We start from the raw sequence: 19,967 nt of genomic DNA, 5'->3' as shown, positions 1-19,967 counted from the left end.
ACCATTTTGGCATCACATGTGCATGCAGTACACGTATGTACATGCAGGTGCAACTCTCACACATAAAATAAAATACATCTGAAACAATCCAAAATGAAATAAACATTTAAAATCAAAGGAAGAAGGCTGGGAAAAGGCCTGTTGAGTCAGCCCCATGGAAAATAGGAAAATAAAACAGGGGTGTAAGTAATACGGGGTTTAAAATAAGACAGTAGGAGCCGGGTGGCAATGGCAAATGCAGGATAGTCAGGGCTACTCAGAGAAACCCTGTCTCGAAAAACTCACCAACCAACTAACCATCCAACCAACCAACCAAACAAACAAACAAAAACCTCCAAAAACTAAGATGGGAGGAACCCCATGAAGTGTATCAATAGTTGACAAGTACCTAGTCCTAAAACAGACACTGGACACACACCAAAGATAGGCAGATAGATGCTGGGCTCCGAGGGTATCTAGGCCTCACTGTCCACACCTGTGGGACCCATGAGGCTCCAAGGCTAAGAGAGACTATGGAGTGGAAGTGAGGGTGCAGGAAGAGTACCCTGAAATGCCTGGGAGCCCCACTATGGTTGGAGGGTCCTTATACATGGGTGGGTGAGGCAGGGATCCACCCCAGAATGGATGCATATGCCCTTGTGTAGGCCATCTGACCTCTGGGGAAGTCAGCTCTGCTAGGAACCCCAGACTTTCAGAATGGAGTTGGGGTGCAAGACCTACTCCAGCCCCTACTGTCTGCCTGTCTGAGGTGTAAGGTTCAACCTGGAGCATTTGGAAAGTACAGGCCACTCCTAGGACATCCAGGGTGTGATTCCTCCCTCCCCCTAATCCCTAGTCAACACTCTGATCAGCGCCAGGACAAACCTTGTCCAGCTGTCCTCTGGTGTGCCTCAGTGGAGCTGCTGTCTGGCTGCTCTGGAAGGGGTATCCTGGGTTTGGCGAGGGCAGGGGCTTCTTGTACTCATGCCCAGGACTGGTGAATGACAGAATAGGTCAAAGTGGAGCTGCCATGTAAGGAGCCGGGTTCCCTTGGATGAAATTGTGTCCAGCTCCTCCTCTCCCAGCACAGCCCCTCCCTCAGGGGCTGAGGACAGTCTGTTCAGCAAGTGGCTCTATATCCACTCATGAAGCTTATAAGGAGGATGTGAATTGTACGCACCTGTGTAGCTGCCAGGCCACGTGAACGAGCCCCCCTGCCCCCTGAGCAGGCTTGATTCCCCGTGGCGTGTTGTGCGCTCAGGTGGTCTGAGGCAGGAGATACAGAAGTGTGCCGAGGATCTGCCCACCTCTGCCCCTTCCTCCCCTTCCTCAGAGGTCACGGCACACGCTTCATGCTGGGCAGGCAGCACTAGCTAAGCACGGTGGAAGGGTGGCCAGGTGCTTGCGTGAGCCATCACTGCCCTCTACCGTCCTGAGTCTCCACCAGTGTTGAAATAAGACTGGAGTAGGGGCGGTCGGCTGAAGGAGGGAGAAAGACCTAGATGGGGGTCCCCAGCAGGTCCAATAGATGGTGTTGCCTCAACCAGACATGTACATGGGGTCTTTGGAGGGGAAACATGGCCAGCATGACCTTTCCTAGTCAGCTGGGTGGACTTCTACACAGGGCTGAGCTCCACACAGGTAATGACTGAGCCGGGGAAAACGGTGCTTGAGATCTCCAGTGCTGGGGGCAGAGCAGCCAATATGGCTAAGCCCAGTTGTACCAGAGATGCCCTGGCAGGGGCTTAGCATGACTAAACCTGGGTGTCCTTACCCGTGAAATAATCCCAGTGCACGGGGAAGAGAAGGGGCTGTACACCTGACAGAGATGAGCGACCGGGAACAGTGCGGTTCCCTGGGTTGTTTCACCGCTGTTCACGTGCCGAGCTTCATGAGGTGGCGAAGGGGTGCAAGGGCAGATGAACCCCATCAAGTGAACCCCATTCAGCTCTGGTGGCAGCAGCCTGGCCAACGCAGGCCTCCAGAAGAGTGGAGCACTGTGCAGGGAGGACAGAGGAGGAGGTGGAAGTCTGTCTTGCCGGCAGGCCACTAAGAGGCATGGTGGTCTGAGGGGAGGAGTGTGACAAGCGGAGCTGAAGGAAGCCATCAGGGCTCAGCGAAAGGCTCCTGGGCCCTCAGTGGTGATCACTGCGTGGCCACTGTGTTGGTCACATATACAACTGTGTGTATGGTGGGTAGAGATGATGGGTTTGATAAGAGGGTGAGATGGTGTCACATAAGGAGGTGACATGGGTGGATTACCTGGGGAGGGCGGGTAGGCACAGGCACACCAGTTTGGAGGCTGATAGTGACTGACCTTGGGGTCTGGAAGAAGGTGGTTAGTAAGTTTGCCCGGTGGCTAGGATAGAGGCCTCCCTCTTAGAAAGAGGTTAGCTGTCTAGGGCAGGACGGTTAGGAAAGAGCTGGTGGTCGTGAGTGAATCTCAGGATGAGGTTAATCTAGTAGGAGGCCCACTGGGGTGCAAAGCTCATGTGGAGGGGAGCCCCTTGGAGGTGCTATGGAGACCTGTAGCTAAGGAGTGTGGTAGACCGAGCAGGGTTGAACTTCTGACAGTGGGATCAGAGAAAGTCTCTGTCCCTTCTGCAGTGGACCTCTGCATGGTGAAGGCTGGGGAGGGGAGCCTGCTCTGCAGGGGTGGAGAGAAGGTTTTCAGGGCAACTGAGGCCAGGCCTTGGAAGGTGGGAGTAGGAAGGGATCTGGGGAGATGTGAGATGTGGAGGAACATTCCAGACTGGGATTGTGGGATGTAGATTGGGCCAACATGGACAGCATCGACTTTATAGCTACAAACAGTGCGGCAGGTGGAGTTGGTGCCTTCATCACTGTAGCATAAGAGGCAGAGGTTTATGTGGTAGTGGGCATGCCCTAGGGAGACCTTGGGGGTAATATCACTGGACAGGAAGTCAAGAGCTTGAGGGGGGAGGCATAACCAGACACATGGCAAACTTGGGGGGCATATCAGTGCCCCCAGCTCCTGCAAATCTTTAAAGGGAGGCTAAGACGGGTCCAGCGCCGTGCCTTTCATGTAGATGACAGTCCCCCTTACCTCCCGGAGCAGAGGGCAATTTCACATTACCAAAGGAGATAACATGAAATGCCAGAGGCCATAGAGCGGGTGCTGGGAAACCAAGAGGACCTCAGGGAGAGGAGGATGAATATAAACTTGAGGGTGCACAGGGATTGTTGGCATCTGAGAAAGCATGCTAGGATTGAGTGAGTTCTGAGCATTGCTGTGGATGGACTGAGCTCTCAAAAGGGATCTCAATTCTATTTTACAGCCATGGAAACCAAGGCCTTGCCTGCAGCTGTGCATGGGGTTGAGCTCAGGGGGAGGGGGAGGGTCACCCAGGGCCTTCTGTCATTCGGGCATCTATGACCAGCCAGTCCATCTCCGTGATGTTCTCCACCCCCGTAGACAACTTCAGGTACACACTGTAAAACTGTTTAAAGAGCTCAAGAGCAGTGAGTGTAGACGTGGGGGGCATCTGCCTTCTACCAGCCTTTGAATGGAAACCAGCGCCTTTCATGGAAATTCACACCAGCTGGCTTTTATGAAAAGGGAGTCCAAGACCGAGTCTGCCTGGATCCTCAGGACCCTTTGCTAGCCAAATCTTGGGCTCCAGCTGACCTGGTGGTGTCTGGCAGCTCCTACTGGGAAAGTGTGGCTTTTGTGTATCCTGTGGTAAGCTGGGCGGGACCTGTGAATGACTCTCAGGAACATTTATTTTTGTGCAAACCCAGGCCCCTTAGCAGGTCACCTCAGAGGCCTGGGTGAGGGGCAAATCAGGCTCCAGGTCCCCAAACTTCCAGCCTCCACAGCTGCTGGTCAAGACTTACGGAGTTGGAGATCGGGCATGTTTGCTTTCTCAGGGGACCAAGGAAAGAAGAGGCCAAGCAATGGCCAGACTGAGATGGGATGGGCTCTGCCAGGCATGGTCTACAGCCAGCCAACAACAGACTACAGTTGGTACCCCCAGTGCCAATTCAGTAGTCATAGGGACCCACCCAGCTTGTGACAGGAGGGGCCTTTGGGGACTTGGTGCCCTCCCTTCCTCGCAGACTCAGCAAGTACAAGGCTTTATTCTCCCTAGCGCTCTGCAATTAGTCGCACATGGTGGCAGGGCTGCCGGCGAGCTAGAAGCAGAGGAAAAGAGTGCTGTATGGGGGTGGGGGTGAGCCTCTGGAGTGGGTTAGGTCCTGGAGGAAATGGCTGGGTGCCCGTTGCAGGTCTGCACAGGCTGGGGTATGGAATGAGGCCCACTGGATCTAAGACAACAGGCCTGCCCGTCAGCGAGTTTGTCACACCGAACGTCTTTATTAAGTGCCAAGGGTCCAGGCGGTGCGGCCCTGCAGGCTCACTTCACGTGCTCGGCGGCGTGAGAGGAACAGTAATACTTCTTGTGTGCGATGAAGGTGGACAGGCTGCTGAACCTGATGTTGCACAGGCGGCAATAGCGGTGGCCACCACCACCACCTGACACAGGAGCAGACACGGTCGGGCCCTTGGAGGGTGTCCGCACGCCTTGATCTGTGGGGTCAGAAGGCGTGTTCTCAGGACCTGGGGATGGGGAGCGTGGCGCGCGGCCCTCGGGGCTGTCACGCGGAGCACGTTCAGCGGGCGTGCGGGGCTCTGCGCCCGGGCAGGCCGCGGGCTTGGCTACCTGCAGGCCGTGCGCCAGGCGCAAGTGCTCCACCAGGTCGCCGCGCACGCGCCCGTTGGGCGGGCAGTAGGGGCAGAGGGCGGCAGTGCGCAAAGGCGCAGCGGGGCAAGAGTATTTCTTGTGAGCCAGGTAAGCTTCGAGGCTGTGGAAGCTTACGCGACACGCGGTACACTCGTGGTAATCGGCCAGGGCGGGCAGAGGGGCAGGAGGATCCGGAGTTTGGCGACGGGGTCGCTTGCTCAGGTCTATGGGGCCGTCCGGCACCGGGCCTGGCGAGGGCGTAGGGGCGGGGCCGGCGCTTGCGCTCGCGGGTCTCGGAGAGGAGGGCAGCTCCGACGTGGGGACGGGGACAACAGGCACAGGGGCGGGGCCTACTGCGGGAGGCGGAGCACCGGCTCCGGGTAGCTCGTACAGCTTGCGTCGCCGGCGCGTGCGCACAGGCGGAGCTGTCAGCGCCGGTGCCGCGGGTCCCGGGGCCGGTGTGAGTACGGGTGGCCGGCGCGGTGGCGGATCGTGGCGCGAGGCACAGTAGTAGCGCTTGTGCACAGTGTAGGTCTCGTGGCGGCTGAACCGGATGTTGCAGGCCTCACACAGGGTGCGGCTGGGATCGTCCTCCGCATCGTCCACCGAGCTGCCCGGGCTCTGGCTGCCCTCGCTGCCCCGGCCAGCGGCCTCGGTCTCTGGAGTGGTCGCGCCACCCGCCTCTTCCTCTCGCGGCCCGGGCCCCGGCGACGAGCGCTGTGGGTCTGCCTCTGCAGCTGCTCCTGGGGTCGCGCGGGCCGGCCCCGGGGCTGCCTTGGGTTTGCGCACAACGGGCGTGTCCTCGGGCGCGCGGCGGCCGGAGCAGTAGAGGCGCTTGTGCACGTAGAAGTTGTTGATGTTGTTGAAGGTGATGTCGCACTCAAAGCACGTGGCGCCCTTAGTCCCGGGGAAGAGGCCGGTAGGCGTTCCCACTGCCCCGGAGTTCCCTGCGCCCTGCTGCAGCCGGCTGTGCACCAACTCGGACATCTTGGCCAGGATCTCTGAGGCCTGTGGCGCTGCAGAGCCGGTGGTCGAGCCTGCGTCCGGACCGAACACATACTGTGGCAGAAAGAGCGTCCCGGCCATTGCTAGCTCTCCAGGCCCCGGGCTGGAGCCTGGTGTGGGGCTGGACAGTTCTGTCTTCACTCTGACTGGAATTGGGCTGTGCGGTGAAGGTGTCCGAGAAGGAGCCTGGGGACCTGGCTCTCCCGGACCTGAGGCATGGGCTGCTTCGGGTTCCTCTGCAGCCTCCACCTTGATGGTTCTGGGGGCTGCGGGGGTCTCGCTGCTGCCTCCATTTTGGGGGGGGACTCTGGTCTCTCCGTTGGTGACTTCGGCTAAGGCCTTACTGTCCAGTCCTGAGGATGGGGTGGGTGCCTTATCAGCAGGAGCCAGGGGAGCATGCATCAGTGAATGCTGCTGGAAGCCTGTCAGGCCATCTACAAGAACACAGGACTGTATGTCAGGCCTGGGGCAGGCCCAGTGTAGGATGGGGCAGACAGAAGGGATTTAGGACAAAGGTTGACAAAGATGCCACGTGTTGCCTATGACAAGCCCTCTCCATATCCACTTATCACAGGGTCAGTGGGGTCCCAGTATGGCTGCTTACCTGGAGGAAGTTTGGCTGCTGGGTGTCCAGCCCCTGGCGAGTAGATCTCACCCTTGGAGCCTGGCTGGCACACCATGTGGTTTGTCACCAGGTGGCTGTAGAGGATGTCCCTTGTGGTAGATATGAAGCCACAGTTGTGACAGACACCTGCAGGCCATGCTGTTGTGGTCAGGGTCCTGGAGCTGAGGTGTGGCCCCAGAGACCCCATCCCGACCCTCTCCAGCCCACCTACCGCTGAGCGTGTCCGTGTGCACCTTGAGGTGGCGTTCACAGTTGGCCTTGGTGGTGAAAGCGGACAGGCAGATGAGGCACACAAAGGGACGCTCTCCTAGAACATGGAGATGAGAGGCTGTCTAGGATCCCAGTGACAAGAAAGGGACACTGTGGACCCAGGCCCTTTTTAGTTTCTTATCAGCCACATTCCTCCCAGGGTCCAGGCATATACTTAGCCCTGTATTACGTGCCCAGGCTGTGGAGAGGGGCAGGAGAGCTGCACGAGCACAGGGTGGCAGAATAAGCTGCACCAGGGGCAGGCAGGAGGCACTCACCACTGTGGCTGCGCATGTGGATCTCCAGCGAGCTGGCACTGGGGCAGCTCTTTCGGCACTGCGGGAAGGGGCAGACACGCTCATTGGGGTAGGTCTCCTTGGGCTTCTCCTCAGTCGCCGAGGCAGGGGAGCCTGCACGCTGGCGGCTGGCGCAGTAGTAGAGCAGGTGGGCTTGCAGGTTCCGCTCGCTACGGTACCAGATCCCGCAGTCTTTGCAGGGGAAGACATCCTCTGGTGGGGGTGAAGAACAGACCGGCAGTGGGTATCTGATGGTAGGGACTGGCCTGGGAAGCCTGTTTGTGATGACTCCAACCTGATAACCCAGCTCCCCTGTCAACGTATCCCTGATGGCTACGGTCCTGTCAGGAATGGGAGCTCTGAATGATCAGGTCACCCATGCCCCACAACAGTGACCCTACTCATGGGTCCTCTTCTCACCCAGGCTCTGGGATTCTCCTGTCTCTACCACTGCCTTAGGGCAAACATGCCTCCCTCTTCCACTGCACATTCCTCAAGAGACAGGCACCCAGATCCCCTGGGGGCTGAGCCCTTTCCACCTTAGCAGGCCGTGTGCAATCTTGTAGCGCTTAGGTCACTCTGCATTAGCTGGGTACTGTGCTTCGGTTCAGTGTCTTACTGGAGCACAATTCATCCCCCCCCCACTGCGTGTGTGTGTGTGTGTGTGTGTGTGTGTGTGTGTGTGTGTGTATGTGCGCGTGCGTGTGTGAAGAAACTGCACCTCTTGCATGCTGAATACCCAGTACTTCTGAGTTGCACCCCAGCCCTGATCTTTGACTTGAGTGTCACCCAAAGTCTGACCCATCTGACCCGGGGAGTGGCATACTTACTGTTGATGACCGCGGTAGCGAGAATGGACGCCATGCCAGCCTGCTGGGGCAGCAACTGGATGTCTGTGTGCACTGGAGCTGGGCCTCCAGGTTCTACTGCACGTGGTTCCTGCACGGGGTGTCTGGGAGTACTGTGGGGCTCGGTCACAAGGAGCACATGTAGCAGTCCACCAGAAGGTATCACCTTGGTGACCCTGCACCAGAGGGCGTCATCTGTAGGGTACAGGCATTTATAGTGCTGGGACCAGTAATCCTGGGCTTACAGTGGGGGTCCTTCCTTTTGTCCCTCACATTGCGAGACAAATGTGTTCAGGTCCACAGTTGTGGCTGACTGGATTTGAGGGGTGCTATCTTGTGTCTGAGCAAGGATTGGGGCTATTACATTTCCGGTAAAAGGTGTGTATGGGAGAGACAACAACAACTGAGGGGATCTTGAGTAGCCACTTGGTTGGGGGGAGGGCCCCCAGAACAGACAATCCCTTCATCCTGTTGGGAATTGGCAAGCTGCTGTTCCCAGAGTGGCCTGTAGAGGGCAGCCTAAACCAACAAAAACCAATGTGCCGGCCAGCAGGTCTACCTTCCGGCCTGGAACTCTGAGGCTGTGCTCTCCTGTGAGCTGTGGGCAGGGTTACTGCTGGCCTCAGTTCCAAGTCAGTGGCCAGTCCCAGCAGAAAGTGGAAAAAGAAAGGAGAGTGTGTCTGTCCTAAGGCAGCAGGAGGAGCTGAGCTGCAGTGTAGAGCCTGGGTAAGTCCCATTATGGGGGCAAAAGGTGATAGAGGAAAAAAAAATGACTCAAAGACCATAGGATTTCTGGGGTCATTATGAACCTGTCTGCTTGGCTCAAATTTCCCAAAGTGCATGCCCTACCCAGATCATGTGACTTTCATCATCAGCCCTAGAAGGGTCCTTGTCTTTTGTGGACAGCATACTTGGGCAATACTGTTATCAACATCTATGGGCAGGGCAGACTTAGTGGTCCAAGCACATGGCTTGTGAGCATCGAATCTGGTGCTGGGCATGGTGCTCTCTAGTACAGGCTGCCTGCCTTCTGGCTGCTCTCTCTGGGTCTTTAGACCACCCTTTGGTAAGGTGGGGAGCATGGTCCCCTCAGTCCTGCAGATAGAGAAACTTTTGGATCTCCCACTTTTAGCAGGCTGGAGGGACGGGGGGGGGGGGGGCTCAAGTAGGAGGAAGTCATTTGGCCACAGCCTGTTCCCATTTTTTAGATGGAGCAACAACCTAGAAGGCCAGAGACTTAACCCCAGGTCCCACAGTGAGTAAGGGGTGGGTCTGGGTCTCAGCACAGTCGGTCTAACAGAATCCAGGCTGGGCCTCAGGTTGCTGCCCTCCAGGCTCTACCTGAGCCTAGGTGGAGAAGCAGCGATCTCAGTGGCCACAGAGGGGCGCAGTCCAGACCATCTAGCTCAGTAGATAGGATTTGCCTGGAACTGCAGCTCCCAAGATTGTCCCTCATCCTCTCTGATGGGTGCACTCTCAAGCAGTCGGACTGTCACCCTCACCCAGATAGGCTGGTGTCCCTTTAAGAGCTGGGCCAGACAGAGCCAAATGGCCCCACTTTCTGAAAGACCTTAGAGGGGAGGGGGGAGGGAGGCAGGCATGTGAGACACTGACCCTTCCTGTAGATCTCTGAGTTGGCTTCAGCTTCAGTCAGGGCCTGGGGTAGCATCCTTAGCCAGCAGGCCTCATCCACCAGCAGGGTCACAGCTGGGCCCTAGGGAAGAGCAGGGGCAGGGAAGAGTCAGACTAAATAGCAGTGCCTGTTGGGACTTCCCTGTGCAGTGGTAGTCAGTGGCCTGGCAGCTGATATGGCTGGGACGTGCGTAGTCCAAACACTGATATTTGGAGGCACAGCAGGGAGCTGCTCTTTCCAAGGGTAGGCATTAGTCTGTCTTGGAAACAGGTCCAGAGAGATCAGCAGTGTGCCCAAGGGCACACAGCTAGTCTCGAGTCTGTAGACCTGCTCCTTTGCTGAAGCAGAGGCTGCCTGCAGGGAGCTATAGGATACCAGGGAGGGAGAGGGAGGGAGAGAGACCCTTGTGTACCCCTGCAGTAGAGCTTTCCTTTCTAGTGCAGGGCGGAACTTTTATCTCCGTCCTTTCATTGGCAGCACTGGCACACCCCTGTGGTGGGGGCCAGCCCAGCCCAAGACCAGCTGCGCTGCTGAGCCAAGTAAAGGGCAAGGGTAGCCGCAGCTCCATGCCCTCCTCACCATCACATAGGCAAGGACTCCAAGGCTGCTAAAGGGTGGGGGTGGGGTGGACGGTCCAGCCTGGGTCTATGCCACACACTTCCTTTGCAGCTTGGTCTAGACCTGGAAGGAAAGAGCTTTGGGCTCAGACCCCAGGGCCACCAAAGCTGCTTATTTCCTGCCCCTACACCCTGGCTCTCAGCCCAGCAGCAAAGGAAGTCTACGTGGCTGTGTCTTAGGGCAGCCCAGGCTGGAAGGCTGAGCTGGGATTTAGTCTCACGTGGAAGATGGGACACAGCCAGTGGCAGGCAGGAAAGCAGGGGCAGATGAAGCCCTGTCCTGTTTGTCCTTGGGGTGTGTGTGGCTCCTGCCACCCAGGGCATCTCCCCTCCTGTGGGGCTGAATCTCAGCCCCTGGACCCAGGGACTTAGGCACTATGTGTAAAAGTACAGATCACGCCCGTGTATTATCCTGTCAGTCACTCGCTGTTTTATTCAAATAAATATCTTTTAACCAGAAACCTGTACCTCAAGGACTTTTAACCGGAGGGCCAGAGCTCATTCTGTGGGTCCTAGGGAGCCCTGTGGTGCTCATGGCAATTGGCTCATTGGGTAGGAAAGATAAACAAGTGGCTGGGCTAGGAGGAGAAACAGGCCGCTGATTGTGTGGGGCACCACCCTGCCAGGACCGTGCTTGGCTTTCCCGGGTTTCCTCGTACGTGGTGCCCATATAGACTCCAAGGCCAAACGTCGGGGTCTAATTCAGGCTTGACCTTTCCCCTGCGACCCTGTGGGCCAACTCTTCAGAGACCCCATGCACACGGCATATCCAGAGCCAGCAAGAGAAAGTCTACTAGCTGGGAACTCCCAGTGACCATGGAACATGAGGTCAGCACAGCCCAGTCAGGTGGCTTCCACGTCATCTGCTTGCTGCCACGTGGCTTGTCATGGAGCAGAGAGTGGAGATAAGCTGGCTCTGAGGGGGAAGCCTAGAGTCGCGCAGGTGACACCTAATCCTCTGGCCTCAGTTTCCTATATACCAGCAGAATGGAGCCCACATGACACGGTTGGTATGAAGACAGAGTGAGAGAAGCCTCTACCGGCTGTGGACTCCTTCCTGTCCTGCCACCAGCTCGCAGGGGGTCCCAGGCAGGCTGTGACCCTCTCTATGGCCCTTATCTCCCGGGACACTGATGAGTGTGGGCATGCAGGGAGCAGACACACTGGCCATGACGGCCCGCCTCCTTGCTTGAAGGATGACATAAACAGGATGGTATCTCTGGGCCCAGATGTGAGCCTTAAAGGGTCTTGGCTGGCAATTACCAGCCAAGGCTGGCAATTGCCAGATGTCCACGGAGGGAATGCATCTCACCCACCCAAGAGCCTGCTTCAGATCTGTTGGTGTGGGGGCTGGCTCATTTTTAATGGGTACCTTGCTGACCCCCAGGGATGCAGAGGCTAGGTGTGCCTTCAAGGTTACAGTTGGGTAGCCTGGAGCAAACCAGGCGGGGCAATGCACCCACACGGGGGGTGGGGGGTGGGGGGGCAGGGCTGTGATTCCCACAGCCTAGCTGTTCCAGGCCAGAGCAGGTGGCTGTCAGTGAGGTGGCTGGGTCTGGCCCTCCCTGCCTCAGCCTTCCACGTCTCTAATGAATATTAATGAGCAGAGGAGGGTGAGAAAATTAATCTGCCTGATTCTCTGATGGGCGCTGCGGTAACGATATGAAATCTAATTATTCGTCCCAATATTTCTAAACCCTCAAACTGAGACTGACAGCCTCGCGGTCGGTTTAACGCTTATCGCTCTCTGGAGCAGCATGTTCACGGCATGATAAAAACACGCGCGCACCACTTTGCTGACGCTGCACAAGCGGCTCTTTCTGTGGAGGTCCCAGTGTAGGGAGCACCATACAGCATCCCCCGCCCCTCGGCATTGCGGCATGGGCTGCAACTTAGAGGAGCAGAGCGGGGAGGGGCTGCTGCCCATCATCACATCAGCTCCCCAGGGAAACGGGTCATGAGATCCTGACTGCCCCAAAACAGATGTCCTGCGCCTCTATCCATGGTCCTTCTCTGTTTCTGGGGGAGGGGGGCTGTCATCCCACTGTGTCAGGGTAGGTTGGGATCTGGGACAGGGGTTACATTCCCGCTTCTTCCTGTCTGGATCCCTCAGGCCCTGGAGATTGGAGCACAGCTCAATCCCACCTGACATCCCTGGTCAGTTCCTGGTTTGGCCCAGAACCTCCACGGCAGCTGGGGCTACTCTTTGACCCCCTCCGGCAGAGGCTTGGGTGGCAGGACAGGTTGAGGTCCTTTAGTCTCTTTCTTGTTTCTGAGTAGTGCTGGAGTAGAAGCTCCTCTCTGGTGTTGAAGGCACCAGCCAAAGCCCCACAGGGTCCTCCAGCCCCACCCATGGGGAGCAAAGAACAGGACTGCATGGGGTCCTTTTTATTTTCCAGAGGGGAGAGCTATGAGACAGGTTCTCCTGTCTCCCCTAATCCAGGCTGGCCTTGAACTTGCTACATAGTCAAAGATGACTGAGCTATCAGCCTCCTGCTTCTGCCTCCCGACTCCTGGGATGACAGGTGTGTGCCCCATGCCTGGTTTGTGTAACACTGGGGATTGAACCCAGGGTTTTCTGCATGTTAGGCAGATATTGTACCAGTCAAGCTCTATCTTCCATCTGGGGCTTGTGTTTAATTCTCACAGTCTGGCCCTTTTGCTAAGACCATCAGAGGCACGGTGCAGCCGTCTCTCTCCCTTTTGCTAAGACCATCAGAGGCACGGTGCAGCCGTCTCTCTCCCTGGTCTCAGTGCCTCACCCAGGCTCCACTCGGTCTCTACAGCTGTGTCCAGGTTAGGGAAGGGCCCTGGCTTTCATCCCACTTGCTGCCCCTAAAGCCACCATTTGTCTCTTCTTCCTGGCTCTAACTCACCCCCAGCCCCCAAACTAAGATAACGTCAGCCACTTTAAGTTCTCTTGTGGATCTGAGCCTGTTCTTGTTCCCCCAACAACAGAGAGGGCAGTGACTCAACTCTGTGGGCCGATAACCATCAGAAACCATATCTGTGCACCATCCACTATGACAGCCTTATCTGAGGCTGTTCTCAAACCTTGCTGTCCAACTATAAAGCCATGTATAGGAAAAGCAGGCCTTCTCAGGTGGGCAGCTTGGCCCAGAAGTGGCATCCCACACTGCTGCCTGGACTCCAGGTCTCCATGGGCTGGAGAACCAGAGCTGAGGCCTGTGGTCATAGGGTGGCTCCAGTTATAGCCCCTCTCCTGATCCCCCCCACTGTGCGGATACTGATCCACTCATCTTCCTCAGTGAGGGCAGCCCAGGGCTCCTTCCTTTTCCCTAGATGCCCATGGCCCACTTCACAGGTGCAGGGCAGAGGCTCACCAAGATGGCCATGCACAGGGGATCAGAACCAAGGTCTGAGAAGCTCCGCCCCATCCCAGTGGCCTTTCGGTCACATAGTCACTCATTCGGTCATTCACGCCTCAGTCCCTGAAGGCCAGCTGTGTGCCAGGTTTTAGGGACAAAGGAAATAGGGAAAAGGAAGGACCAGGGCCTGCTAAGGGCCAAGGACAATAGGAGACAAGGGACCAGCAAGTATCAGGCCTGGGCTTTGTGTTAGACTAGCCGGGAGAGTGCTGGCCACCACAGGCAGAGAAACGCGGCAGCAACTCTGACTCAGGAGAGCAGCGATCACCTTGGGGAGGGTCACAGGTGTATGACTCCTGCCATCCTTGCCAGCCATCCCTCTGTGTGGAAGAGCCTGCTGCTCACCTCCAAGCCCCAGCTTTTTATCTCAGGGGTGGGAGTGGGGGTGGGCTTCAGGGCCTATGGACAAGCTAGCTGCAGGTGGGCCCAAGGCTATGGCTGCCTGGGCTCAGGAGCAGGTGGGCAAGCCTGGCGATTGGGTATTTCCCAAGCTCCTACCACAGCATCAGGGAAACTTAAGCCTGGAGAAGAAGGGTGCCCAGGCCCGCACAAGGCCAGGCGCAAGTCTAGACTAGAAGTAGTCCACTTCCGCTTCTGACTGGCGACCCAGCCGGATGACACTCCAGACTATCCCAGTCTCTGTGAAGTCACCAGAATTGTGAGTGATCTCACTTAGAGAAAGGGTCTTTGCAAATCTGTTCAGAATCTCAAAATGAAGATATGAAAGTGCCTGGAGCAGGGCAGTCCTAGGCCCAATAACAAGTGACCTAAAAGGAGAAGAGACTCTTAGAGCCCATTCCCTATGTGTGTGGGGGGGGAATACCTTGCTCAGCCTAGATACAGGGAAGGACCTTGGTCCTGCCTCAAGTGATGAGACAGACTTTGTTGACTCTCCATAGGAAGCCTCACCCTCTCTGAGGAGTGGATGGGGTGGGGTGGGAAGAAGTAGAGGGAGCAGGAGAGGAGAGGGAGAGGGAACTAGGGTTGGTATGTAAAATAAGATTTAAAAAAAAACAGGAGAAGGGGCAAGGGAAGAGGAGACCCACATGAAGTCTGTAGCAGACAAAGTGAGGGCCAAGGGTCCTGGGGCCCAGAGGCCTCAGGCCGAGTATGCCTCAGAGACCCACAGGATCGGCTCCGCCCACTAGGGTCGGCTCCACCCACTAGGGTCGGCTCCACCCACTAGGGTCGTGGCATCTGTTTTCAACTATTTCAGAGCTAACTGAGACACCAGGTTTTAGCACTCGGGGCATCTATGGAGGATCTTCCTGCTATCTGAGTGCGCCAGTCAGCCCTTTTCAGCTGAGGTTCCCGAGGCTGGGCTACTGTCTCATCTGAGGTGCTAAGACAGGGCTTGGAATGCCTTAGCAGGTCAGCAAGGCAGGACAAACACAGCCTATCCCTGTCTGGGTAAAGCAGCGGTGGGCACAGCTGGGCTGCATGTCCTAGTTACACAGGGATGTGGTTTGTAAACCAAGCTGCCCCAGCACTCCCTAAAGTCCCTAGCTAGGATGGGGCCTGAGGTGAGTCTGGGCTTTGCCATGCTAGCCTAGGCTCCATAGTTCAATCCTCAGGTGAGAGGGCCCCAGGCCATTAGGGGGTGACCCAAAGCCACGTGGAGGCTGGGTCCAGATGGTCTCGCTTCAGTCTCTCTAGCTTCTTTCCCTGTTTAGCTGTCATGGGCCCTCCCCGGCTTCACTGATGTTATGGTGGGCTCCTGGCCAAAGTAAGTAAGTTCAGGGGAACAATGAACAGGCAGAACCAGCAGAGCCAGGCTGGGGTGGATGGCTATGCAGTCACAATCCATCTCGCCATACACTTATATACCCATTTCTGTGTCTGTTTATCCACTCCTCCACCCACCTACCAACCATCTATCCACTTGTCTTTCCACCCATCACCCTCTTACCCTCGATCTGCCCATCTGTCCATCCATACATGGACCCGTTTGTGAACACATGTCCACACATCCACCTATCCATTGACCCACCCGCTCATTCACCCGCGCACCCAGAATCCATCTACTCATCTGTCCATCTGAGTCACCATGTGTGCATCCATCCATCCATCCATGCACCCGCCACCACTGACCAGTCCACTATCCACTTAGCACCCTCACCCCCTCCTCCCACATGAACCCATTCTGAACATTTTTGGGGAGGGTACATCTTGGATCTGGGACTCCAAGAAGCCTTTCCAACTGTCGCCTTTTACAGGTAATAGAAACCATAGCAAACCCTAGATTCAAGGCCATCACCTCTCCACTCAGGGCTGCGTGACTCAGTTTCTCTCCTGGACACTAACCTTGGATATCTGGTGTGGATGGGCATGTTGGGGGGGATTTCTCTTTTCAACTCGTCCCCATGGTGAGCATCCCCCAGCTTAAGAGAAACCCAGGAAAGGGGCCTCATATCTGCACACGCTCCCTCCTCCTTCTCCAAGGGGAGAGGAGGAACTGCCTGGCGGCTGATAGGGCCATGGGGCAGGAGGCGACTTCTTCCTCAGGCTGCGGGGAGAACTGGGACCCATCAGTCGAACTTGATAAGAGCCCGCTGAATGTTAGCAAAAATATTTAGACAATAAACGAAGTATCGCAAAGGCGTCCATATCTTTCAGAAATCAATCATCTGTACCATGTGTCTGGACGCTTGGCGCCAAGGCAGAGATAGTGCCTTGCTGGGGAGATAAGGGTTAATCAAGGATTTAATTCTGTGAGATAGAGGGGGGGAGGGAGGTGCTTCCTCCCTCTTCTAGGAGCCTCAGAGGCTTTGTGACTGCACTCCATTGGCCAGCATCTCACACCTGGGCGGGAGTCTACCTTCCTGCCACCTTCCCAGGCTGAGCTATGCCAGGAGACAAACTGGAAACAAAGGGTGACAGGGGCAGAGGCTCTTGTGAGGAGGGGTGGCTTAAGATGGCAGGGAGAAGAGTTTGGGCTGGGTTCTAGCTTTCCGGATCCTGGTGATTTAGGTAAGAGCTTCAGGGCCTTAGCTTTGCCATCTATAAAATGGGGACGTTTGAGGATAAGGAGATGGGTAAGTGGGTGAAGACACTTGCAATATGCATGTCTGCAATATGCAGTCTGGCAATATGAGTTCATTCCCCAAGACCCAAGAGGTGGAAAGCACAAATAACTCCTGTAAACTGTCCTCTGACCTACACACGTATGTGTTGGTACGTGGGTACGGAAACACGGATGGACAGAGAGAAGAAGGGGAGAATACATTTTAAAAACCGGGGATAGTGACCTGCCCCTAGGGTTGGGGAGGATGCCATGGAGAATGTGCCTGGGACATTCTTATTTGTCCTAGCTTAGGCTGACCATCCCGAGGGATACAGAGGAGACTAACACAGGGGACACCGGGACCTGGGTGCCAGTTCCTGGCAGACTTGCCTTTGTTCCTATTGCTACCTGAGGGTTTTCCTGACTGAACATGGAGACAGGGGCTACCAGGTTCATGCTTGCACACGGACTCCAAGTCACTTGCTGTCTGCTGCGCAATGACATGCTCACCAAGTAGGTCCACAAGAATGCCCTGGCTTCCTTCCTGCGGGACCTTAATCAGCTGTGCTGTGTGTCATGACATCCCTCTCTGGGCCAGTCTCCTTCCCCAGGCTGACCTGGACATGTACAGGGTCAACTACCACTCTAGGCCTACCTTACTCCGTGTGGTCGCCAGCAGACAAGGGCACCATTTCACAGAGCACAGACTGACCTTATCATCTCTGCAGGCCTAGGCTCAAGGAAGCCTCTTGGTTCCATGTGAACTGCCTTTGGTCCCAAGGACTCTGAGCAGGAAGGGGTCTGCCGGCGACAGCAAACAGAAGACCCCAGGTGGACATGCTCAGCCCAGGTCCAGCTCCTGCTCTCACCAGACAGCCTGGGACAAGTGTACCTATCCTGGTGGCTGAAAGGCTATGTGGCTAGGCCACAAGCCTCTGTAGGTGGCTTATTTGAACCCAGTGAACCTTTCCCAACATGAGAAAGGTTGTCTCAACAGAGATTCTGAGTCACGGCATACGGCTGGTGCAGAAAGGGCTGTGAGAGGAGGTCCGTGCCAGGGACCTGTCTGCTGGTCCCCACCTGCCTATGGACACTGTGCCAGCAGTCTGTGCTTTCGTGACGTTTCTGAAGGAGAGAGTGGGGGTCCACATGTGTGTGCAGCATCCTGACCTCCAGATGCAGGGGAAGGACAGCTCGCAGTCCCTGCCTCACCTGCAAAGGGCACTAAGGAGGCCGTCCAGACTAAGGAATCCAGCATCGTGTGGCACTGGCCAGCCAGTGAATATCTGGGGTCAAGCCACACCCAAATGCCACATCAGGAAGCACGGCCTACACCACATAGAGACACCTCATCCTAGGCTTGACAGGGCTAGCCTCGGAGCTGTTGGACATTGCATAAGCCCCTCCGGTTCCTGCCCATCAGCTGTCTATGTCGCTGTCCTAGGTCTGTACTCAGACCTCTGTGTCCTGGTGCCCTTTTCCATCTGAAATGATTTCAAAAGGAACCCACGCATCCCAGCAGGAGGAAGCCAGGCTGACTTGCCATAACAGAAGCAGTCTCAGAAGCAAGTCCAAGATAAACGGCAATGCAGTGTGTGGCGGGAAGGAGACTGCCTTAGGAAATATCTGCCCAGGCAGGGCTGCTATAGGGAGCCAGCTGAGCCAGGGCAGGAAAGCCACGCCCACACCAGCACTTGTTCCTGTGTCAGAAGCAACTTCTTACCTTAGCTGCTGCCCGTCCCATCCCCCCGCCACCTTTCCCTCCCAACCTTGCTGCTCACTCCTTTTGGACCCCCTTCCTTTTCTCTGCTGGGTTCCATTCCTCTAGGAAGTCACCCTAGAACCCCCCCCCCCCCCAAAGCCCAGTATCATGCCCTTCAGAGTCCTCCCAGGAAATCCCTCCCTTTTACACAACACTCTTTGGGTTCCACCAAAGTTCCCCATTGGGTAAAGGTGAGAGATTTGGTTGGCCAGTCAGGGTTCAGCTCCTTACCGGTTCTTCCTGCTCAGGGGATAAGGCTGTGGTCTGGATGCTCCCTTGGAATGGGCCCCAGGACAGGCCCTCAGTGAGGCTCAGTCGGGCCCGCACACACCTCTGCCCGTCCTGCAGTGCCAGCTCCAGCTCCTCTGAAGGGAAACATGGCGGGGTGAGGTGGCTGCTTGGTGACCCCCCAGCCCACTTCTGTCCCATAGCTCCTACTCCTGGTCTGGTCCTAGGGCTAGACCTTTGTCCTTTTTGAGGACACGTTGGGTTGCAGAAACACCACTGAGGGGTGGACAGGTAGGCCACATACTACATGCAGAACCTTGTGCATGAGGCCTGCTGGGGGCCCTTCACAAGACATCACCTACAAAGGGGATTGTCCCTTGCATGTGGAAAGAGGTCGGCAGGTGTGACCAAATTAAAGACGAGATAAGATCACCCAGGGTTAGCAGGTGGTTCTAAATAAAAGCCTGTCTTTAAGAAAGGAGGCCAGAGGGCATGGCACATGAGGCTTCTAGAACTTCTGATGGATTGTAGCCTGCAGGCTGGGACAAGGAGACCCTTGGTTATACTAATTGGTATTAGCTGTGGGACACATGGACACCTGGCCAGCCACCTGCCCTAGCTGAGCCTGTTTCTTTAAATGAGGCGGGAGCATGGTTATTCCCTCAAAGGGTGGTACTTCCCCAGGCCACACACCCTCTACCCTGTCCACCTGCTACCTAGGCTGTCAGCCTGTGGCGACCTCACATGGCCTGACCTGGTCCCCTGGCCAGAGTGCTGTGGCGGCCCCACTTCCTGGAGCCCCATCAGGCAGGCTGTGGCCTTAATGGGCACGATCATCAGATAACTGGCCAGCTAATGGTGGAGATAAGGTGTAAATACGCCAGGAGGCCCCGTGGAGAGCTGTAACTGGGCCTTTGTCTTCCCCGGGGCTGATAAGATGGCAGTGGACCAGGGCTGGAGGCCAAGGAAGCCCGCACCCCTTTATCAGCCTGGGAGTGGGAGAGGGGTTGAGGGGCCAGAAGGCAGGCTCTACCCTTCATAAAAGCGACCAGCCCTCGGCAGCTCACCCAGGATACTGTCCTGGTGCAGGGCTGTCCCACTGGCTTCCTCTCCCTCACCTTCCCTTGCCCCACAGGGGCAAAGCTGACACCAGGAGGGTCAATGCATCTACAGGAGCAGGGTCAAGGCCTAGGCAGCACTGTCTCAGGAGGGATGCAGAGACCAGCTCCTGTGACATTTATTTCCAGTGTGGATGATGAAACTGAGGCCCTGAGAGGCCCACTGCTGGCAGCAGGTGTCAGTATCCAAACCTGTTGCTGTGACAGTGACCCGCCAGCTTCCCCTGTTCTGGGTGCTTATGCCTTTGGTCCCCACATAATGGCCCTCAGGACAGAAATGGGATTAGTAGAGAGTTCCTTTAAGAGTCTATGTTTAAAGCTTGGCCACCCAGCATCCCACCTAGGGTGTCAGGAAGGGGACAGAGAAGCTCTATCCTGAGAAGGGTATACCTGGATCTTGAGACAGATAAGTCATCTGCCCCCAATGACTTCTCTTCTGTGTTTAGAACATCCTCAGGAGATGGGGACACCTTCGTCTGAGGCTGTGTCCTCACAAACTGGGGCACAAGGT

General features: G+C 56.3%; 1 protein-coding gene across 2 annotated transcripts in view; it reads right to left on the bottom strand.

The window, feature by feature from the left end:
* Positions 1 to 4,203: 4,203 nt before the first annotated feature.
* Zfpm1 (zinc finger protein, FOG family member 1) overlaps positions 4,204 to 19,967 on the bottom strand; it is a 60,467-nt gene continuing 44,703 nt past the window's right edge. For both annotated transcript variants that reach the window (XM_013354399.2, XM_005345789.2), the window contains exons 4-10: positions 18,342 to 18,475; positions 9,320 to 9,419; positions 7,688 to 7,900; positions 6,840 to 7,070; positions 6,524 to 6,619; positions 6,292 to 6,438; positions 4,204 to 6,121 (exon numbers count right to left, since the gene is read on the bottom strand). In XM_013354399.2, coding sequence (XP_013209853.1) covers positions 4,356 to 6,121; positions 6,292 to 6,438; positions 6,524 to 6,619; positions 6,840 to 7,070; positions 7,688 to 7,900; positions 9,320 to 9,419; positions 18,342 to 18,475 — 2,687 coding nt within the window. In that variant the 3' untranslated portion in view covers positions 4,204 to 4,355. The remainder of the gene's footprint in view (positions 6,122 to 6,291; positions 6,439 to 6,523; positions 6,620 to 6,839; positions 7,071 to 7,687; positions 7,901 to 9,319; positions 9,420 to 18,341; positions 18,476 to 19,967) is intronic.

The sequence above is a fragment of the Microtus ochrogaster genome, chromosome 4 (genome assembly GCF_000317375.1).
Source record: "Microtus ochrogaster isolate Prairie Vole_2 chromosome 4, MicOch1.0, whole genome shotgun sequence".
Taxonomy (NCBI): domain Eukaryota; kingdom Metazoa; phylum Chordata; class Mammalia; order Rodentia; family Cricetidae; genus Microtus; species Microtus ochrogaster.
This window is presented reverse-complemented; position numbering and strand designations above follow the sequence as displayed.